Source organism: Pezoporus wallicus, unplaced genomic scaffold (assembly GCF_028554395.1).
Source record: "Pezoporus wallicus isolate ANWC-B61680 ecotype Strahan unplaced genomic scaffold, APGP_CSIRO_Pwel_v1 scaffold_3294, whole genome shotgun sequence".
In the NCBI taxonomy this organism is placed as follows: Eukaryota; Metazoa; Chordata; class Aves; order Psittaciformes; family Psittacidae; genus Pezoporus; species Pezoporus wallicus.
In genome coordinates this window covers 15,248,762-15,266,326 of record NW_026635478.1, presented here as the reverse complement: position 1 = coordinate 15,266,326, position 17,565 = coordinate 15,248,762, and the positions used below count along the sequence as shown (strand labels likewise).

The 17,565-nt window shown below is 50.2% G+C and overlaps 1 protein-coding gene across 1 annotated transcript in view; it reads left to right on the top strand.

Moving 5' to 3' along the window:
- Positions 1-17,565, top strand: part of HYDIN (HYDIN axonemal central pair apparatus protein) — a 106,733-nt gene that overhangs the window by 61,121 nt on the left and 28,047 nt on the right. The window contains exons 29-51 of the mRNA XM_057429842.1: positions 80-210; positions 932-1,065; positions 2,067-2,203; positions 3,012-3,139; positions 3,227-3,418; positions 3,804-3,953; positions 5,045-5,284; positions 5,586-5,754; positions 6,224-6,415; positions 7,241-7,411; positions 8,077-8,250; positions 9,362-9,573; positions 10,016-10,168; positions 10,455-10,638; positions 11,115-11,256; positions 12,002-12,158; positions 12,895-13,521; positions 14,002-14,211; positions 14,620-14,825; positions 15,003-15,185; positions 15,434-15,553; positions 16,805-16,964; positions 17,070-17,242. Coding sequence (XP_057285825.1) covers positions 80-210; positions 932-1,065; positions 2,067-2,203; positions 3,012-3,139; positions 3,227-3,418; positions 3,804-3,953; positions 5,045-5,284; positions 5,586-5,754; positions 6,224-6,415; positions 7,241-7,411; positions 8,077-8,250; positions 9,362-9,573; positions 10,016-10,168; positions 10,455-10,638; positions 11,115-11,256; positions 12,002-12,158; positions 12,895-13,521; positions 14,002-14,211; positions 14,620-14,825; positions 15,003-15,185; positions 15,434-15,553; positions 16,805-16,964; positions 17,070-17,242 — 4,345 coding nt within the window. The remainder of the gene's footprint in view (positions 1-79; positions 211-931; positions 1,066-2,066; positions 2,204-3,011; positions 3,140-3,226; positions 3,419-3,803; positions 3,954-5,044; positions 5,285-5,585; positions 5,755-6,223; positions 6,416-7,240; positions 7,412-8,076; positions 8,251-9,361; positions 9,574-10,015; positions 10,169-10,454; positions 10,639-11,114; positions 11,257-12,001; positions 12,159-12,894; positions 13,522-14,001; positions 14,212-14,619; positions 14,826-15,002; positions 15,186-15,433; positions 15,554-16,804; positions 16,965-17,069; positions 17,243-17,565) is intronic.

Genomic DNA, 17,565 nt, shown 5'->3' with positions numbered 1-17,565 from the left:
CAGGGCAATAGGGCTTCCCAGTTTAAATGGGAATGGCACTAGGCCCATGCTCCTATTTGTGGATGTTTTCTTTCTTCAGGAAACAAAAAATATGAGAAGATTCTCAAAGAGGTGAAAGAGAAGATGGAAAAAGCCAGCCAGCAAGATGAGGCAGTTGTTCTGGAGGAGGTTGTGGCAGCAGAGCCAGCCACAGACAACTCAGGCACTGTGGTGAGAACAGATGCTGCCCCACTGGCACATGCCACCTTCCCCCTGTGTCACTAGAGCCCCTTGCACTCCACAGCAGGCTTCCCCGGGCTCTGCGGGCCCTTGGGACCTCCCTGCCCACCGCTGGCCATGATCTGTGTGAGCTCAGCATTGCTCCAAGGGCTGCCCACCTCTCAGAGTTGCCCCTCCCAGAGATGCATCAACTTCCTGACTACCCCAGGGACAAATCCTGAAGGTGGTGCTCAAGCAATTGAATTTATGGTACTTTGAAGGAGGTGCAGGTCATTGCTGGGGTGTTTGTTGCTCACAACACAAGCCCTGCTGGGTTTAGAGAGCTTAAAAGCAGCAGACTGACTCTGCCCTGGCGCTGTGCTGTCAGTGTTTGTCTCCATGAGATGCCAGCTTTATTGTGGTTCCCTTTTTCAAGAGAGCTTTTGTCCAAGCTGCTTTGTAATTGGCTGAGAGTAGGCAAATCCTTGGAGCTCTGAAAGGTTCCTGGCTTGTCTCTCTGTTTAGCCAGATCAACTTTTATGACTAGGCAGGTGGAGATGCTGGAGTTCATTTCTCTTGAGATAAAGTGCTGACTAAGAGAGCAAGTGTCATAGACATGAGCAGCGAGACAGGAGGACTTCCATCATCCCTCTCAAAAGCAGGGTGGGATCCTACAGAGGCAAGCAGGGTCCTTGGGTACAACTGTTGCTAACCAGCCACTGTCTTTCCTCAGTTGGATGCTCAGCTGCAGATGCAGATGGAGCAGATATTGATAGAGGAACATGCTCTGGAACAGCAGAAAGCTGTCACCTCCAGTTCCCCAGAGGAGACTGCTTTTGACCAGCGTGCACGTCAGAGGCTTCTCAAGTTAGTAGGGACTCCTCTGTTCTGTCTCCTGGTGCCCCGAGGGTAACACCCAGCAGTGCAGCCCTGCTCCTGAGACTTCCTTATGTCTATAGAGCTGGGAATAGCTGGGGACTTCAGAAAAGCTCTGAGCTCCATAATTTTGACATGCTCTCCTGTGTGCAGCTCAGTGTCCTCACTTCCACAGTGCCACTTCCACAGTTGCTGGGTTCTGTTCTTGGAGCTGAGGGGGTCCAGTGCAGACTGTCTAGGCAGCACGGCTACCATCCCTGCTGGCCAGCTCTCAAAGAGGCTACTCAAAGCTGGCATCTTTGTTCCAACTAACAGACTGCACTAAGCAAAAAGAGCAGGGAATCACACAGGCTGACAAACCCTTGACAAACCCTAAAATCAGGTGGCTTGAAAGCTGTGGGACTGCAGAGCTTACCCAGGTAAATTGGCCCTTCCCTTTGCTCTTTGATGATAAGGCATGAGCACAGTAGGTTCCAGTTCAGGACGAAGATGCTTTGCAAAACAGATCATATATGTGCTTTCCCAAGGGAGATTGCTTGGAAAAGGACCTTCCCATGAATTTTGTAGGTGTCGATTACTGCATTCACTGGTGCTTCTTTGGGGACAGATCTGGTTGCTGAGCAGTGAAGATTTCCCGTGCAGGCAAATCTTACGATGAGGTCCTGGGCTGTACACCAGGCTTAGCAATTTCACTGAGACCAGTGGAGGTCCAGTGGACTTAACTACAGTGGCTTTTCATAGCAGACAAACTGTATCCAGTATGCATTTAAAAGTAATTTTATTACTGAGTCCCATTGGTAGCTGGTAAAACCTAGGACCTTCACTCCCCATGACCTAGTCTTATTACCAGGTTATCAGACCTTAGGTTTTATGGGCTTGAGTTGAGTTTTTACAGCAGTGAATACAGAAATATCCACTGTATTTGCATCTTCCGCCCTCTTGGAGATGTAGCCAGGCTGTGTTTTAAGGACTCTTCTTACTCCTCCTTTCAGAGCTGAGCTGCCAGAGTACATCCTGGACTTTGGCTACGTCATTCTTGGTAACATCCACACGCACATTGTGAAGATCACCAACACCGGGCACTTCCCCGTGTCCTTCCACATCAATGGACATGTTCTGCATGACACAGGTAGCCTGTGCTGGAGAGACTTCATGTGGGCTTGAAGGAGCTGTCTCTGACAGACTAGTTAAGACACTGGACATGGGGAGGGGTTTGAGTGCTTTCTTGTATAGCTTTTTCCTCCTTAGTACCTCCCACTAGGTGCTTTAGAGCCTGAATTCCGACCAACAGTGCCCAGAGACCTGGCCAGCCTGTGGCTGTCCTAAAACTTCATTGAAGGGGCTATATGGGCTGATGACCTTGGTCGCCTCTCAGCATTTTCGCTCTTGGCTGCTGTGAGCACCATCTGAGTTTCTTTGTGCACTCTGTGGGCTTGTGTTGCAAACAGATGGGACCCTTTGTGATTTGGAAGTGCTTTGTTTAGAGTTCGTAGTGTCATAGCGCTTATGTTCAGCCTTAACTGAGAAAGCAGCCTGCGAGATCCACTGGTATATCAAAATAGGCTTCCAAAACAGGCCTTCAGGTAAAGTTGCAGCTCCATCAAACAGTGACTTGCTGTTTCGGAGAGGTGGTCAGGTGTCTCCTCTAAGTTGTTGTCCAGGGAGCACCACAGCATGGTGGTATCTTAGTTGGAAATTCCTTCCCTGAGATGCCTCATAGAGGAATTGCTGGAGCTCCTCAACTGATACGTGACTACGTGAAGCTTGAATTTTGGCTGTGAAAACCCTTTCTCCGTGAGTGGTGACAAGGCAGAAAGAGCAGTAGGTTTCTCTGGAGATGCAGAGGGGACTTTCACAGAGCTAACAGCCATGACACCTATATGGCCTTAACATGTTTTCTGTTGCTTACATATCTCAGCTTTTTTCATCTGTTCAAGGATTCAGCGTGGGGCTGGACCGTGTGAAGCACCTGCCCTGCTGTGAGACTGAGACATTCGAAGTGCGCTTTGACCCACGAAGTGCCAACCTGCCGCTGGGAGAAGTGGATGTGCTCCTGCCCATCAAGGTACTACAACTTTGGGGACAGGTAGCAGGTTGGGCACAGCAGCAGATGTCACCTGGTCTCTCAGCTGAATGCTCTGTCCTTCATTAGGTCACAGGAGGCCCGACGTTTCACATCTGCCTCCGTGCCAATGTGGCTGTGCCATCCATCTGCCTCTCCAGGGACAGACTGGAATTCTCCGCTGTCCAGCATGGACAGTGCCAGGAAGAAACTGTCCAGCTCCACAATCAGCTCCAGATCCCCTGTAAATGGTTCATCACCATGAAACAGTCTGTTGAGAAGGTAAAGCACAGACAGTGTTTAACACATGACTTCTTGGTTGGGTTTTCTTTGCTTCTCTTGCCTTTTCTGCCCCTATGACTGCCTTGGGCTGCAACTTGTTTGTAGAAGCCTTTGAGGACAGAGATCAAGGCTGATTCACTTTGCTGTTCATTAGCTGATGCTTTACTTCTCTGCCACCTTCACCCACTCCTTCTCTGAGGACAGTGCCTCCCCAACTGCCTGCCCTGCCTGCATGTTCTCCCTCCAGTTCTAGGCTGTGGTGGCCACATCTGGTTTGGGTGTGGGATGCTCTCAGCACCTTGACATTGTCTCAGAGCACTGCAGCCACAGAGGGTGTGTCCTCACAGACCAAGGAGGCCTCACATGACTGGTTTCTGTGCTCCAGGTGGACAAACGCTTGCCAGTAGGACTGCATCAGAAGCTGCCTCAGGAGTTGAAGGCTGAGTCCTGTGTCTTTGAGGTGATGCCACTGGCTGGAACCCTTGCTCCAGGGCAGCGATGTAACGTGCAAGTCAGGTTTTCACCAACAGAAGAGGTGAGATTGGCAGGTGTCACCCCCAGGAGGTCTGGCAGGCCAGCATGGTCAGGAGAGCCCAGCACAGGGAGAAAGAGATGAGGTCTGCCTCCACACAGAGATTTTGACAAACCCTGTACCCACTGTGTCTCAGTTTCCCCTGCAGCACACTATTCTGAGAGGCACTCTGAAATCCCCATGGGGAGCTTACACAGAGAGCATCAGGGGTACTGCATGTGGCTGCTTCTCAGCAGATGAGGGAAATCTTTCTGTTTCCCATCATCTTCCCCCTTATGTGGGCCTATTTGCATGCTGCAAGACACTGGTGCAGAGCATCTGGCATGCTCACAGGGAATACCTCTGGAAGGGCCAGTCTAGGCTAATCCTGCTGCTGGTACCAGCAAACAAAGCAACCTTCAGACACCTTCCTGGCTATGGCAAGACTGTCAGAATACCTATAGCAGTATTCTGCTAGCAGTTCCTGTGCCTCTGATCCAGCTTGCTGCATGTTCCCATGCAGTCTGGGAGTCAGCTTAAATGATGGAGCATTCCCAAAGATGAATTTGCTTGTGACCACTGTGACTTGGAAACTGCCAGTGTGTAACAGTATGAACACAAGTGCTTCCATGCCTGGGAAGAGTCCCAGGGATCTTTTAATTGCTAATAGAGATGAACTGTCTTGTGTCTGGCTTTGACCAGAGCCAAACACTGAGCAGAGAAGACAACCATTATTTCTAGCCAGTGATAGCTCATCTGCCTCTTTCATATAGCTGATGTTTGCCTGATGCAGCAGTCCAGGGCTGTGTCTGGGCAGCGTAACCCTGAGAACCTTTCTCGTGAGCATTAAGGTCCCTCATGATGAGGTAAAAACATCTGATAGACTATTTTAGATCCATCTGATGCCTAAATATCCAGTTACACTTCACACCAGGACTCATCCCAGTTACTCAGAGCCAGCATGCAGATGCTGTAGCCTGTGCTATAAGTAAATACCTGTTTTCCGTTCACCTCAGAGGTACTGATAACACTTCTGACCTTGGGGTAAGGGTTGAATTGGAGGCTCTGTCACCTGGGACTTCATGGAGGAGCTTTCTGCACTTCTGTCTTTGCAGAAGACCTACAAAAGTGAGATGAAGATTCACATTTGCCAAAACAGCCAGCACCTCAAGCTGCAGGTGCTGGGACATGGTCTGGAACCACGGCTGGAGTTCAGCCCCCCAGTGCTCGAGCTGGGACCATTGCTGCCATACAGCTGTGGGGTGGAGGGGACAGTGGTGGTGAAGAACCCGTGCCAGTTCCCCATCGAGTTTTACTCACTGGAGTTTGATGAGCAGTACCTTGCTGAGGAGGAGGTGAGAGGGAAGGTCTGGTCCCCATGTGCCTGCTCCCATAGCTTCACAGGGCTTTAGCATTCTCAGGCTTCTGCCAGGGATATGGGGGCAGTCCCCAGGGCAAAGCCTGGTGACATTTCAGGGTTAGCCAGCATTGCTGGCAGGCTGTAGAGGGCCTTGGATAGTCAGTGTTGTTGGGAGGAAGGAATGAGAAAGGAGATAGGTTGGTTGGGGAGAAAGGAGATAGGTTAGTTGGAGGGTCTGTGCATGTGATGAAGGTCAAGAAATGCATCCTATATATGGTTACTCCTTATGCACACAGATCTTGCGGATGCTGAAGGATTACAATTGTCACAACACCTTGTTGCTGCCTCCACGTGCCCCGGGTGAGAGTTTACCCCCAGAGGTGCTAGAGTACTATGAAGAGCAGAAGAGGCTGCACAACGAGCAAGAAAAGTCCAAGACTGGGGAACCAGCAGGCCAGGACAATGGTGAGGATTTGATATTGGCTGTCCTGAGTGTGGACACAGCAGACTTCATTATCCATAGAAAGCCCGTGCTTTCATGAGCTGCTTGTTGCCCAGCTTGGTGGAGGAATTCCTGGTTGAATGTCTGTGGCTTGTAACACACAGCCTCTATCAGCCCTGAGTGCAGCCAAAGCAAGCTTGTATCTGTTGTAGACTGTGTCCCTCAATCACAAAGAGCAGGATTGAACAGATTCTTCCGCCAGTAGGACCAGGTCTAATATCGCTAGCTATTTTCTACTAGCTCCTTCCCAGCAACAAAAGCACAAGCTCAGAATTCCCTGAGGGTAGAGACAGCCTGGACAGGCTTTTCAGTGCCTCAGTTTCCCTCCTTGGGAAATTTTCCACCTTTGGCATGTGGCTGTACAAAGTGGTGAAGGGCAAAGAGCAGATTGCCAGGCTGTGTTCACCCTCTTTTCCCTGTGTTCTTCCTCAGTAAACACTGAAGATGTGCAGTTCCCATCAGATCAAGGAGGAAAACACTCTGCTGGGATCATTCACACCAGCTCAACTCGTAGCTCAGTCGTTCCCTTCTCCATTTTTGATGAAAGCCAGTCCAACAAGGTGGACTCTAAATCTGTCTGTGGAGAAGAGGAGGAGGAAGGTGTTGAAAGAAGACACAGGACAGGTAATAACCTTAAGCTCTTCACATCTTTTATGTTCATTGTGGCAAAAGGGCCTAAGTGGAGGATTTCAGTGTCACCTGCATCCCTTCACTGCAGGCTGGTGCCATCTTTGCTCCTGTAGACCCTGAATCCGCTCTTGCAAATGAAATCTGTAGGATCCTGAGAAGAGTCTGGGGCAGGGACGAGTGAGAGGCCAGGGAGGTTTTCCCCGGTTTTGCCAAATAAGCACTTTGCTCCCAGAAGCTGCTAGGATCAGGATGATGCTATTCCCTTTCCTGGTGCAGTACACCACGCCTTTTGTCCTACATGACATTGCAAGTGGCGATGGCTTTTGTTGACCTTCTAGGGTCAAAGGCAGGAGCTCTTTGTAAATGCTGTTGTGGTGAATTCAGAGCCCAGCCAGATCTCCCCGTGTAAGGTGTAACATTCCTAAAGCATCCAGCTTTTGGATAATTGTTTCATCCCCAAATGGAGCCTCCCCCCTAGGATTGTGAAATGTCCTGGGTCTGCCTGCCTGGGTCATCAGGACCCAGGACCATGTGAAGACCATGATGACAGTTCATGGAAGAAGATTTGGTCCAGTCTCTTAAGGTACTGCTGGATGCTCGTTCTCCCTCTTTCTGCCACCTCACTTTCAGGGGTGACAAGTACTCTGAATAGGCACCTTCACCAGCATCTAGGGCAGACCCTGATCTGCACAAACCTAAAGGAACCTTGGGTGTGATGTTGGTGTCAGCAGTCTTCTCTCCCAGGATCTGAGGGGACTGGAAGAATGGTCAGGATCTAAGGTAGGGAGGTGACTGACTTTTCTATCTCGTTCTGCACAGCAGAGCATTGGCAAAGCACCACCAGCAGCAAGGAGGCCGCAGGAGAACTGGACAAGAGCCCTGTCTTTAGGGCCATCGCCCGTCACCTCGGCATTGATATCTCTGCAGAAGGGTGTGCAGCCCGAAACCGTAGAGGGATTGTCATCATTGTCCATGGGGCACCCCTAACAGGTACTTGAGCCACAGCCCTTGGCTGCAAGGAAGAGGAAGGGTGGAGGGGCAGGACAGGAGAGACATATTCTGTTGGACATATTCATGGTGCTCAGTTGACCATTTGAAGTGAAGTGAGGTGAGCCATAGCTCTGCTGATATGTGAAATGGTCACAGGCCTTCGCTGAGCTGGGGCAGGTGGTGTGGTTTATCTTGTGTCCATACAGTTAGGCTCTCATTCCCCCAGACAGGGTGGTCATGTTGCCATTGCTTCATGAGACCACACTGCCTAGTTGTCCATGTTGCCTTATGGGAGCAGTCCCAGCCCATGCTGACCCCTAAACCATACCCGGACGTTGCACAAGACAGTTCTGATCAGCACAGACTAGCGAATGGTCTTGAGGGGTAGTGGATAGGGCTCAAAACAATGTCCTGGCCCAGGCCTGAGGTCACCACAAGTGACAAAGTCCTCAGCTGAACATGAGGTGGAAATGATCCACCTGGTTCTAGAATTCAATGGTTCTAACCATGCTCAAGTTGCTACCCTCATGGTCTCCCTGAAAGAAAGGGCACTTGTTTTCCAACTGTCCCTGAAACTGAAATCCTCTCTGGGGGCTTTCCAAATCCTGTCCCTGAACATGCCTCACAAGAAAGTGTCACCAAGCAGTCTTCCTCTCTCTCTCAAGGAAAGACAGCAGCAGCAGTTGCCCTGTCCAAGCGTTACGGTGCTGCCTGCTTGTCCATTGACGCTGTGGTGAAAGAAGCCATCTCGAGCAGGAGCAGCTTGGCAGGGCTCCATGCCCGGGAGCTCTGCATCAGGGCTGCCATCGAGCAGAGCCAGCAGGAGACAGAGGGTGCTGGTAAGGAGAAACATGGGACCCAGAGCAGCACTTTGAAACACACCATGACCATCTACTTGTGCTTGCCCCACAGAAGAAGTTTGAAAGCCCTTGGGTCTCTTCAGAAACATGGGTGCAGCATGTACAAATGCAAAACAATTTCTTAAAGCATCTCTGGTTATTAAAAAAAAATATATATATTTTAAGCACTCAGACGGGCACTTTTAATGCCTTTGGCTTCTTGGTGCATGTTCCTTTCTGTAAGAGAGGTGAAGCACACCTGTATCTTTCTCAAAGTTTTTGTATTTCCTCAAAGCTGAATCCAGCTTGCTCCTCGTGGCCATCAGAGAGAACTGCTTACTTCAACAAGGAAAAAGCCCTTTGAAGTGGCTCATTAAGCACTAGATGATTGACTTAAGAGTATGGCTTCACTCCTAAAAGGAAGGGAAGAATAACCTTGCAGAGGAATTTCACATGAGACACATGCTGTATATAGCAGAGATTTCTCCAGAGATTTCTCTATACACCCAGTCAGGTCACACAGTTCATATGTGTTGAGCTGTTCTCCATGTGAGACTGGAGATTTTCAGGAAGGTTTTTTGGGCAGTTGGTGCTCCAAGCTCTACAGGGTGAGGTCAGACCTTGGCTTGGGGAGTGAGGGAAGTTTTGCATTGCTTAGCTTTGAACCTGGCTGGGAGCTGGGGGAAGGTCTGGGATGGGGTTATCCCACCAGGAATTAGCTCCAGTGGAGATAAGGGTGTGCAGCTGGGACAGGGCTGCATGTTGCAGTCTCTATGTGAGAATACAGGATGGGTGCAGGGTGGTCATGGAGAACGAATTTTTGGTTTGATCCATAGAGGACCTACTGTGCAGTGTCACCTGCATGCGCCTTTGCTATAGGAGGGACACAGGGCTGTGCATTAAAAACTCTCTGGCTTTAAAATCCAGTACCAGACAGTCCTCTTTATTATGCTAATAATAGAATCTGAGCAGGAGCTGCTTCTAGAAGGCAGTGCTGCTGGTGCCCCGCAGGCTAGGGATGGGTGCTGTGTCTCTGGCAGAGTGCAGGGCTGTGCCCATTGAGGTGAAAGGGCTCTGCTTGCTCCCCACTGAGCCTTTGTCCTCTCCACAGGTCAAACTGCAGTGGTGTCCCTCAGTCCGCAGCTACACACTGAGGCCACACACTACCCAGGTGCAAGCCGGTCCAGCTCTGAGGGCAAATCCAGCCTGCAGCTTAATGGGCTGAGTTCCCAAGGCCAGTCAAGCACTGCAGTGGGCCAGAAAAAGATGGATAGCCACACTTCCCAATCCCATCAATGTGTAACGGATCCCACCATCTCCCAGGTGAAGTGTGATCTGCACTGGTTAATGCCTGTTGCCTTGAGAAGTGAAGGAGCTGCTTACAATGGAGGCTCCATGCTACCCAGAGCCTGGTGTGGTGATATAGAGCACAGAGCACCACCTGGGTGTGGCTCAGGGTGGGATTAAAACCTTGTGTTCTAGCAGAAAATCTCTACTGGGTCATAACGGTTTGTTGGTCAAGTGCAGTCCTGGATAACGTGGCTGCAAGGGGTGGGCAAAGCCGTGGGATGCTGCGCCTGGGGATTGCAGGCTTGGGTCTCTGCTGGCCAAGGTATGTGCCCTCCAGGGTCATCGCCTGGAGCTTCTGACCTACAGTATTGTTCTAGTTTCCCACTAGTGAGAAACCCAGCTCCAGGCCCAGCAGTTGGAATTGTTTGGGGGTTTCCAAAGTGGTTTATTTTTCTTGTGGTCTTCAACATTGCAGGGCTCATCCAGTTCTCATCTCACCTTTTCCCTTCCCTCCATTGCTATGCAACGATGGCTGAGCATTAATGGCAGCACAGCGGGAGAGCTGGGCTTCATGAGCTGCATGCTTCCTGAGGACTTGCTGGTAGCCATCCTCTCTGAAAGGCTGCAGGTATGGCATGGGGGAAAAGAAGACATTCCTCCTACAGAGAGACAGGCAGCAAGGTACAATTCAGATTGAAGGAGGTCTGTATCTGCTGTTCAAGATGTCCTGGGCTGCATGCAGGGATCCTTAGGCGAAGCTGCAGATGCTATAAGTTGGCAGTGCACGGTGAAAGATCAGAGCTTATCTGAGCTGCTGCCCTTGAACCACAAGGGCTGGTGTCCTTTGACATTTGTGTTTAATGACTAGCTGAAGCCCAACATGTGCAATAGCTGACTTCCTGACTTTTTCACAGTTGAGTGACTGCTACCAGGGAGTGGTGTTTGATGGCCTGGAGACCCTCTTTGCACACACCATAGCATCTGCTCTCCTCTGCCTTCTCAAAGCTGTTGGAAATTTGCCTCATATTTATTTTGTGAACCTGTTTGAAGATTATGCTGCTTTTAAAGCCAGGGAAACAGCTGCAAAAGAGCAGGAAGGTGAGACTCTTCATCTCCATACCTCCCAAATCTTTTCTCTCAAAAGCCCTCAGCAGTATCCATGTGTATCTGGGCTACCAGCAGAGCTTGTAAGTAATGCTTTTATTAATCCATGTTCTGCCTCAGTGCAGCCAGTATTCAGCTCACAGTTGTTTAAAATATAGCAGAGCTAAGGCTGTAATACTTACCTTAGCCTCTGACAGTGAAGCTTGGGTGTAAGTGCAAGCCCTTGTGGCTCAATAACTGTGGCTCAAAGCAGACCACAGCACTGGTGCACATGAGCCAGGCAAGGCACAGGAACTCACTGACTGGCGATTGGGGGTTTATTTGCATTTTGGAGCAGGGATATGAGCTCCCCAGTATCTCCTGGCAGGATGATAGGCTGGGTCGGGCCAGGGCTGTGAATCCTCATAGCCTCCCCAGAACACCAAAGCTCTGCTGGCAGTTGCTAATGGTTTCTCCTCTGGTCTGTGCAGGACGGGAGCAGGAAGAAGCTGCCAGGAGGGAGAAAGCACGTCTCTGGGAGATGGATGAGGATGACTATGATGCCCTCACTGAGGAGCAGAAAACTCAGTTTAATAACCATGTACGACAAGTCCAGCAAGAGAGGAAGAGGAGGTCTGTAAGCCTTGCATAGAAAACTCCCTAGGATAGTGTCCCTAAAGGGTTTGCCCACTCTGGAGACCTTTGTTGAGCTCAGAGCTTGCACTTCAGCACGTCATTCAGCCCAGGGTGAAGTTTGTTTCACTGGGAGGAGATTGCTGGGTCTGCTTTCAAATCACAATTTTCAGGACAGACAGCACAAGTTTCCCCTGGTCACACCTGGGTACCAGCAGGAAACCTGGTTCTTCAGAGCCAGGAGGGGAGTTACTGCAGCCTTTGCTTTGTGATTGATAGGATTTTTCTCAGTAAGGAGCAGGCTATTCTTAGGGAGAAGGGCTGGGTAAGCCAAGTTAAGTATTGATGCAGGCATATATATATATATATGTGTGTGTGTTAGCAATTTGTGAACTGGTTTAAACTGGGAAATCAAGAGAAGGCTTCAGGCATCAGTGCAGAGAAATGGTGGATCAGTCTTCAGTAGTGTGCTGGAGGTGTCCAGGTGGACCTTATCAGAGAAGTTGCCCACCTGAGACCTTATGACAGCAGGGCTGAGATTTGGCTGGCCCTGGAGGTCCCCTCCCACCTTTCCTCACTTTGGATGTTCCCAGCCTCCCCAGGTTGAGGGAAGTACATGGGGATAGTCTAACAGTCCTGCCCGGCCTCAGGATCAGTGAATTAAGTTCAGGACCAGCTGGGATTGCAGTGAGCACAGATTTCTGGTGGTGACCCTCAAGGGTGTTTTCTATTTGTCATGTTGAAGGGAGATGGCTCAAGTGCTTGCAAAAAAGCACCAGCAGGAGCTAGAGCACTTGAAGAAAGAAGAAGAGCTGAAAAAGAAGTCTAGGCGGGGGAAGAGGGAGCTTGGAAAAGACAAAGATAATGCTTTGGGGAAGAAAAGCCATTCTGGAGTAGGGCAGGTAGGTAGTTGTGTTTATAGAGATGTATAAAAGGCCTGTGGACCTTCCCGCTGAACTGTACCATTCCCTGAGAAGCCAGCAGCCACACGCAGTGCTGGGGACAAGTACCCGGCCCTGAGCAGTGTGGGGCTGTGCTGGGAAGCAACAGCCTGTGTTTGATTGTACTGCTGCTTCAGCAGGGGTGTTTTCCCATGGATTTGTTGGTAGAGTTGCTCTTCTAGGATCATGCTGCCTTTGAGTCATGGCTTCAGATAACTCCATGCATTCACTGTAAAGCTCTAGATAGTTTTAGTCGAGCATTTCTCTGCACTCCACATGCAACTTGCCATCTCTGAGCAATGACCTGTCTGGGATGAGGTGTCTTCTGACATGTCTGGCAGGAGATACACCAAGCCTTAGTTCATTCATTAGGAGCCAGACTTCCAAAGAGTCAGCCAGCCAGAGGGAGGCTCAGCATGCCAGAAACAATCCCAGAAGACCACACTGGTCTTAAGTTCTCTGGGTTTGAAGCTGTTCTGTTTCTCAGCTGGTTTGCAGGACTTCTTGTCAGGCTGACACTGGAGAGTTTGGTTCCATTTGAGCTAAACTGTACAATCTGTGTGCTGAATTGGGATTTGTAGAGCACCTAGCACAGGGCACGGGCAAGGCTTAGGGTGCTGTTATAAAGATGATGAGTGCCCTACAGCATTTGAGTCAGTGCTTTGAAATAGTGTTTTCTCCTGCTCCTCCTGTCCAGAACATTAATGTATCCACTGGCAACACCAATGCACCCAACAGCAACCAGTTGGATGTCACGGAGGAGCTGGACAAGAAAGGACCTGTAAAGCAGCACCCAGACTCTGTTGCAGATGACAAAGAAGATAAGAAAAAGCAGAGCAAGATTCCCCTGTCAGATGTCTGCCCTGTGGTGGCACCAGACCCAGAACAGGAGGAAACCAAAACCAAGACCCAGAGTGACCGCGAAAAGAACTTGGCCCTGAGGTTTAAGATCTATGAGACATCACAGAAGGATGTCACCCATATTTTGTCATCCTGGGACAGGGTTCAGGGTACCCTGCTGATCCCTTTGAACAAAGAGGAGATGCAGCTACAAACAGAACAGTGGCGCCAACATTTATCCAGCTACAGGACTCGGAAGAGCAGAGAGAAGGAAGGTCTGAAAAGGCTGGAGAAAGAGCGCCTGGAGAAGGAAAAACTGAAGGCTCTTGAGGACTCAAAGTCATCTCTGCTGGAAGGGGAAGGTGCAGAAGGGTTAACCAGAGACCAGCATGTTGGGGTGCCCTGCTTGGACATCAAGGTGCTGCACTCAGAAGATGTGACCAGGACAATCCTGGAGAGCAGCAGGCTGCCAGCAGCAGAGCAGGTAAAGCCCTGCAAGGCTCAGATGCTGAGCCTGCCATGGCCTTGGGCCTTGGTGCATTGTGTCCCACCAAATAAGAATGGCACAGACCCTTGTCCAGGCCACTGATGATGTTCCACAATGTGTCCACCGCAGCCATGTGGCTGTGGAGGTTCTCACCATCCCTCAGATGGGTGGAAAGAGAGGGTGCTCTCTGTACAAGTATTCTGTTTGTTCAGAGAATTTCCCAGTCCCAGGGCAATGCAGCTCATGGTCATTGCTTCCTTCAGCTGAGTCACTCAAGGAAGAGGTTTCTCTCTAGGTCCCTCTTGTAGGTCGTGGCACTGCTCTGGAGCCTGCCCACCCTGCTGGGCATAAAAAAGCATTGTACTCCATAGAAATAAAAAAAAAAACACCAACATTGCCAAAAACTCAGTGCCTTTAAGGAGGGAGTTGAGGGTGAAGGTGGTGGGAGTATAAACAGAGTTTTCTCTTGTGCTTTAGATCCTGGATGACCTGGGGCTGGGTCCCTCAGGGCCTCCCATTCCCCCTACCACTTTGTACTCTGTGATCCACTACCCGGAGAAGCGGGTAGCCCCCACAGTAGGAGAAGCCCTCAAGCACTTCGTCTTTGCTGTGCCAGAAGGTGCTATTTCAGAAGAAAAGAAAACTGAAAGTCTCCTCCTGGATGTTCCTATTGTGCGCACAGTGAAGGTGCCAGAGCAGGGGCCAGGCTGGATGGGGGGGGCATGAAGGAGGGCATATGGGATGGGAAAGGATAACTGTGGAAGGGCGGTGAAAATGTGATGGGGTGCCATGTCTGCAGGCATCACTTCTGCTGTCCAAAAGAGATGGCTCTGCTTAAGACATAGGATGATTCTATAAAATGAGAGAGAAAAAATACTGCCTCATACCCTCAACTTCGAGGAGAGGGTCCTGGGCAAGGAGAGGTGGTGTAGGCAAAACAAAGGCCAATGAGGAAGGCCAAGTCCATGCTCAGATGCAGCTGCTTAAATTCTCTCTCCTGTTTGTTATCCAGCATGCAGCTTTCTCTCCAGGAAGGGGATGTCTTGGGGCAGATCTCACCTCTCTCTCCCTTTTCTCTCTCCCTTTGGTGCTAAGACCTCAGAAGAGCAGATCACCCCCACCAAGAGCCAGTCGAGGAAGGAGAAAGCCGCGGGCAGCCGGGAGGCTGTGAGGGAGAGGCAGGGCTCCAGCCGGGGCAGGAAAGGTGTCCAGGGGCGGGGCACAGCAGCACCTCCCCATCCCCGCAAGGTGCACCGAAGTGTCATGGACATGGTCCCACCCCCAGCAACATGCGTTAGGAGGTGAGCTGTTAGGGAGGTGATCCCTCTGCTTCATGGCCATCTTGCCAAATGAGGTCCATCATCCCCAGTGCCACAGGGATCCTCTGATGGTGCCTCCATGGGATGGCGAGTCCATGATCCTCCTCCTTGTCTTAGTTGTTTGTTAGCCATATCTGAAGCCTCCTCTTTAATTACCAGGCTGAGCAGCTGCCGGTGGATAGTGCCTGCCCACGGTGAGGTAGAACTGAAAGTCTTCTTCAGCTCCACAGAGGTTGGCCAGTTTGATCAGGTGCTGCATTTTGAGATCCTGGGGACAAACCGACTGTACCAGCTGCACTGCAGGGGCACCTGTCTGTATCCCACCATCAGCCAGGACCCACGGTAAGGATGGTCCGTGGGAGCCTCCCACACTGATTCCCCTTTAACTCAGAGCCAGGACTGCCCCGTGTACCCCAGTGACCTTCTGACTTGCGCAGAGCATGCTGCTTGAACCACCTAACATCTCTTCTCATGCTTGGAACTGGGAACCAGTACTAGTACCTCAGCCACCAGTAATGGTTATGGCTTTCTGACTATGATTTCTACTTAGAGTATCTCATAGTTCCTCATTGGACATTTTCTCTGTCCAGGGTGGTGTTCCCTCACCAGAGGAAGAGCAAGGCAGATGATGACATCATCTTCAAGCAGTATGTCATGGACACTGGTGTATTCCACTTTGGACCGCTGCGGTGTGGGAAGTCAAGAGAGTGGTATGTGCTCCCTGCACCCTGTGAACATCCTGTACTGCTGTGCAAAGTGAGATGTTGGGATGGGATCTCCAGGGCCTTGTGCTCTCATGATCATGCTTAAGACATGCTGTCCCAGTGGCACAGTTCAGGACAGGCCCAGACAGAGACCCAGGAAATAGATACATGGGGTTGAAGGACCACAGGTTTGTGAGCATTTGACAGGTACACTGGTCTTAGAGGAGCTGGGAAGAGGTAGAGCTGATCTTCCTACCTGGTTGGTGCCTTGGTGTCCCCCCTCCACATCTCAGCTTTATCGCCTATGAAATGAACTTTATGGTGCTTTTATCGAGTGCTTTGAGTTCTACAGATACACTAAATGAGCAATTATTCTACTGATGGTTTTGTAAACCATTCCTTAGTCTGTAATATTAGTAAGACTATGATTTGACCTGCCAATATGGAGGATAGGAGGGTGTGCAGTGGGCTACAGAGAAATAAAACTGGGAATTATATTTTCCTGATCCTCACTGCTGGATAAAGTCTGCCTAAACAAGTTGGCCATTGTAGCATGTAACTTTTGTTTTAATATTAGAAACGAAGCTCTTGTCTTCATGGGAGCTCTGCAGAGCTGATGGTATTTTGCCAACCCGAGGAAATCAAATAAAAACAGTTTAAAAAAGAAAACGGGATCTTTAGCCAGGCTGATGAATGCTTTTGGGTTTCTGTTCATGTTCTTAGTCCTTTACCTCCAGATTCTGTTTCACACCTGAGAGGGGGGACATTGTTGAATTTAGCATTCCTCTTGGGAATGAATCCTTTCTGTTTCCTTCCCTCTGGCTTTGAGCTAACCCATTAAATACAAGGCAGTTTCATTACTTGTTTGAAAGAGATAAGCTAAACTGTTTTAGAAACCTTTTTCAAAAGCATTTCTTTATACCCTGCAGGGAAGGAAATCTAACAAAGAAGGGGGAAGAACCCATGTGCCTGGTGTACCTTTATTTTTGTCTTTGAATTGGTATTTTGTAAAATGCTCTTTAAGTGTCCTGTGCATCATCAGGCTTCTGGGATGGAGGCACCAAGTATAGGGCAGACATCAAAGCAGCACAAGGATGAAGACACAGGCTGTGCAATATGCCCCTTGAAGTGATCCTTAGCCAGCTTGTTAGACTATGGTCTTCCAGTGAGGCCTCCTGCTGCCAGGACATGGTGCTTTCCTCAGTGTGTTTCAAGGGCGGTGGTCACCTCAACAGCCTTTTCCCCTCTTGTGGACAGGTACAAGGCATTGCCCCATCCTAGCAACTGTGAGAAGATCACCATCCTCAACATCACTGCCTTGGAAGCAGAGGTGCATTTCTGCTTTGAGCATGATCTCAAAGCGGACACATTCCTTTTAGACCCTCCCAGCATGAAGCTGAAACCAAATGAGAAGCAGGTAGGAGATGGGTAGATAGGGCAAGCACAGGTAGAAGTGCCCAGGACCTGTTCCTCCTGCTCACTGAATGCTCTTCTGTGTTTCTTTTTGTGGGGATGGAACCAGGAGCTGAGCGTTTGGGCATACCCCACTTCAGCTGGCCTCATGGAAGACAATCTCATCTGCTCCATTAATGGCAACCCAGAGCCGGTGGTGTTCCACCTGTGCTGCCAGGGGGTGCAGGTGGAGCTGAGGGTCAGCCCCAGGCAGTTGCATTTCGACAGGCTGCTGCTGCACAGGTCAGTCATCCCACCCCACAAGTTCTGCTGGGGACATGAGCTGTTAGCCAGCTCCCTTCCAGCTTCTTTTGCTGGCTCTGTGGCCACTCAGATGGGAGGCTGGCTGCTTCTTCTCTTGCTCACCATTCCTTGCTGCCTTGGATATTTCATGACTTCCACAAGCTCTGTAGTGCCCAGCAGTGCTGTGCAATGGGCATCCTGGAGCACCCAGGTCTCCCCAAGGACCTCACCTCTGGGACTTGTGGCAAAGGAAAAATGTTTAACAATGGTTTTGGATGTGGGGATGAGGCTGCTCCAAGCTGCATTCAATTGCAAGGCTGGCA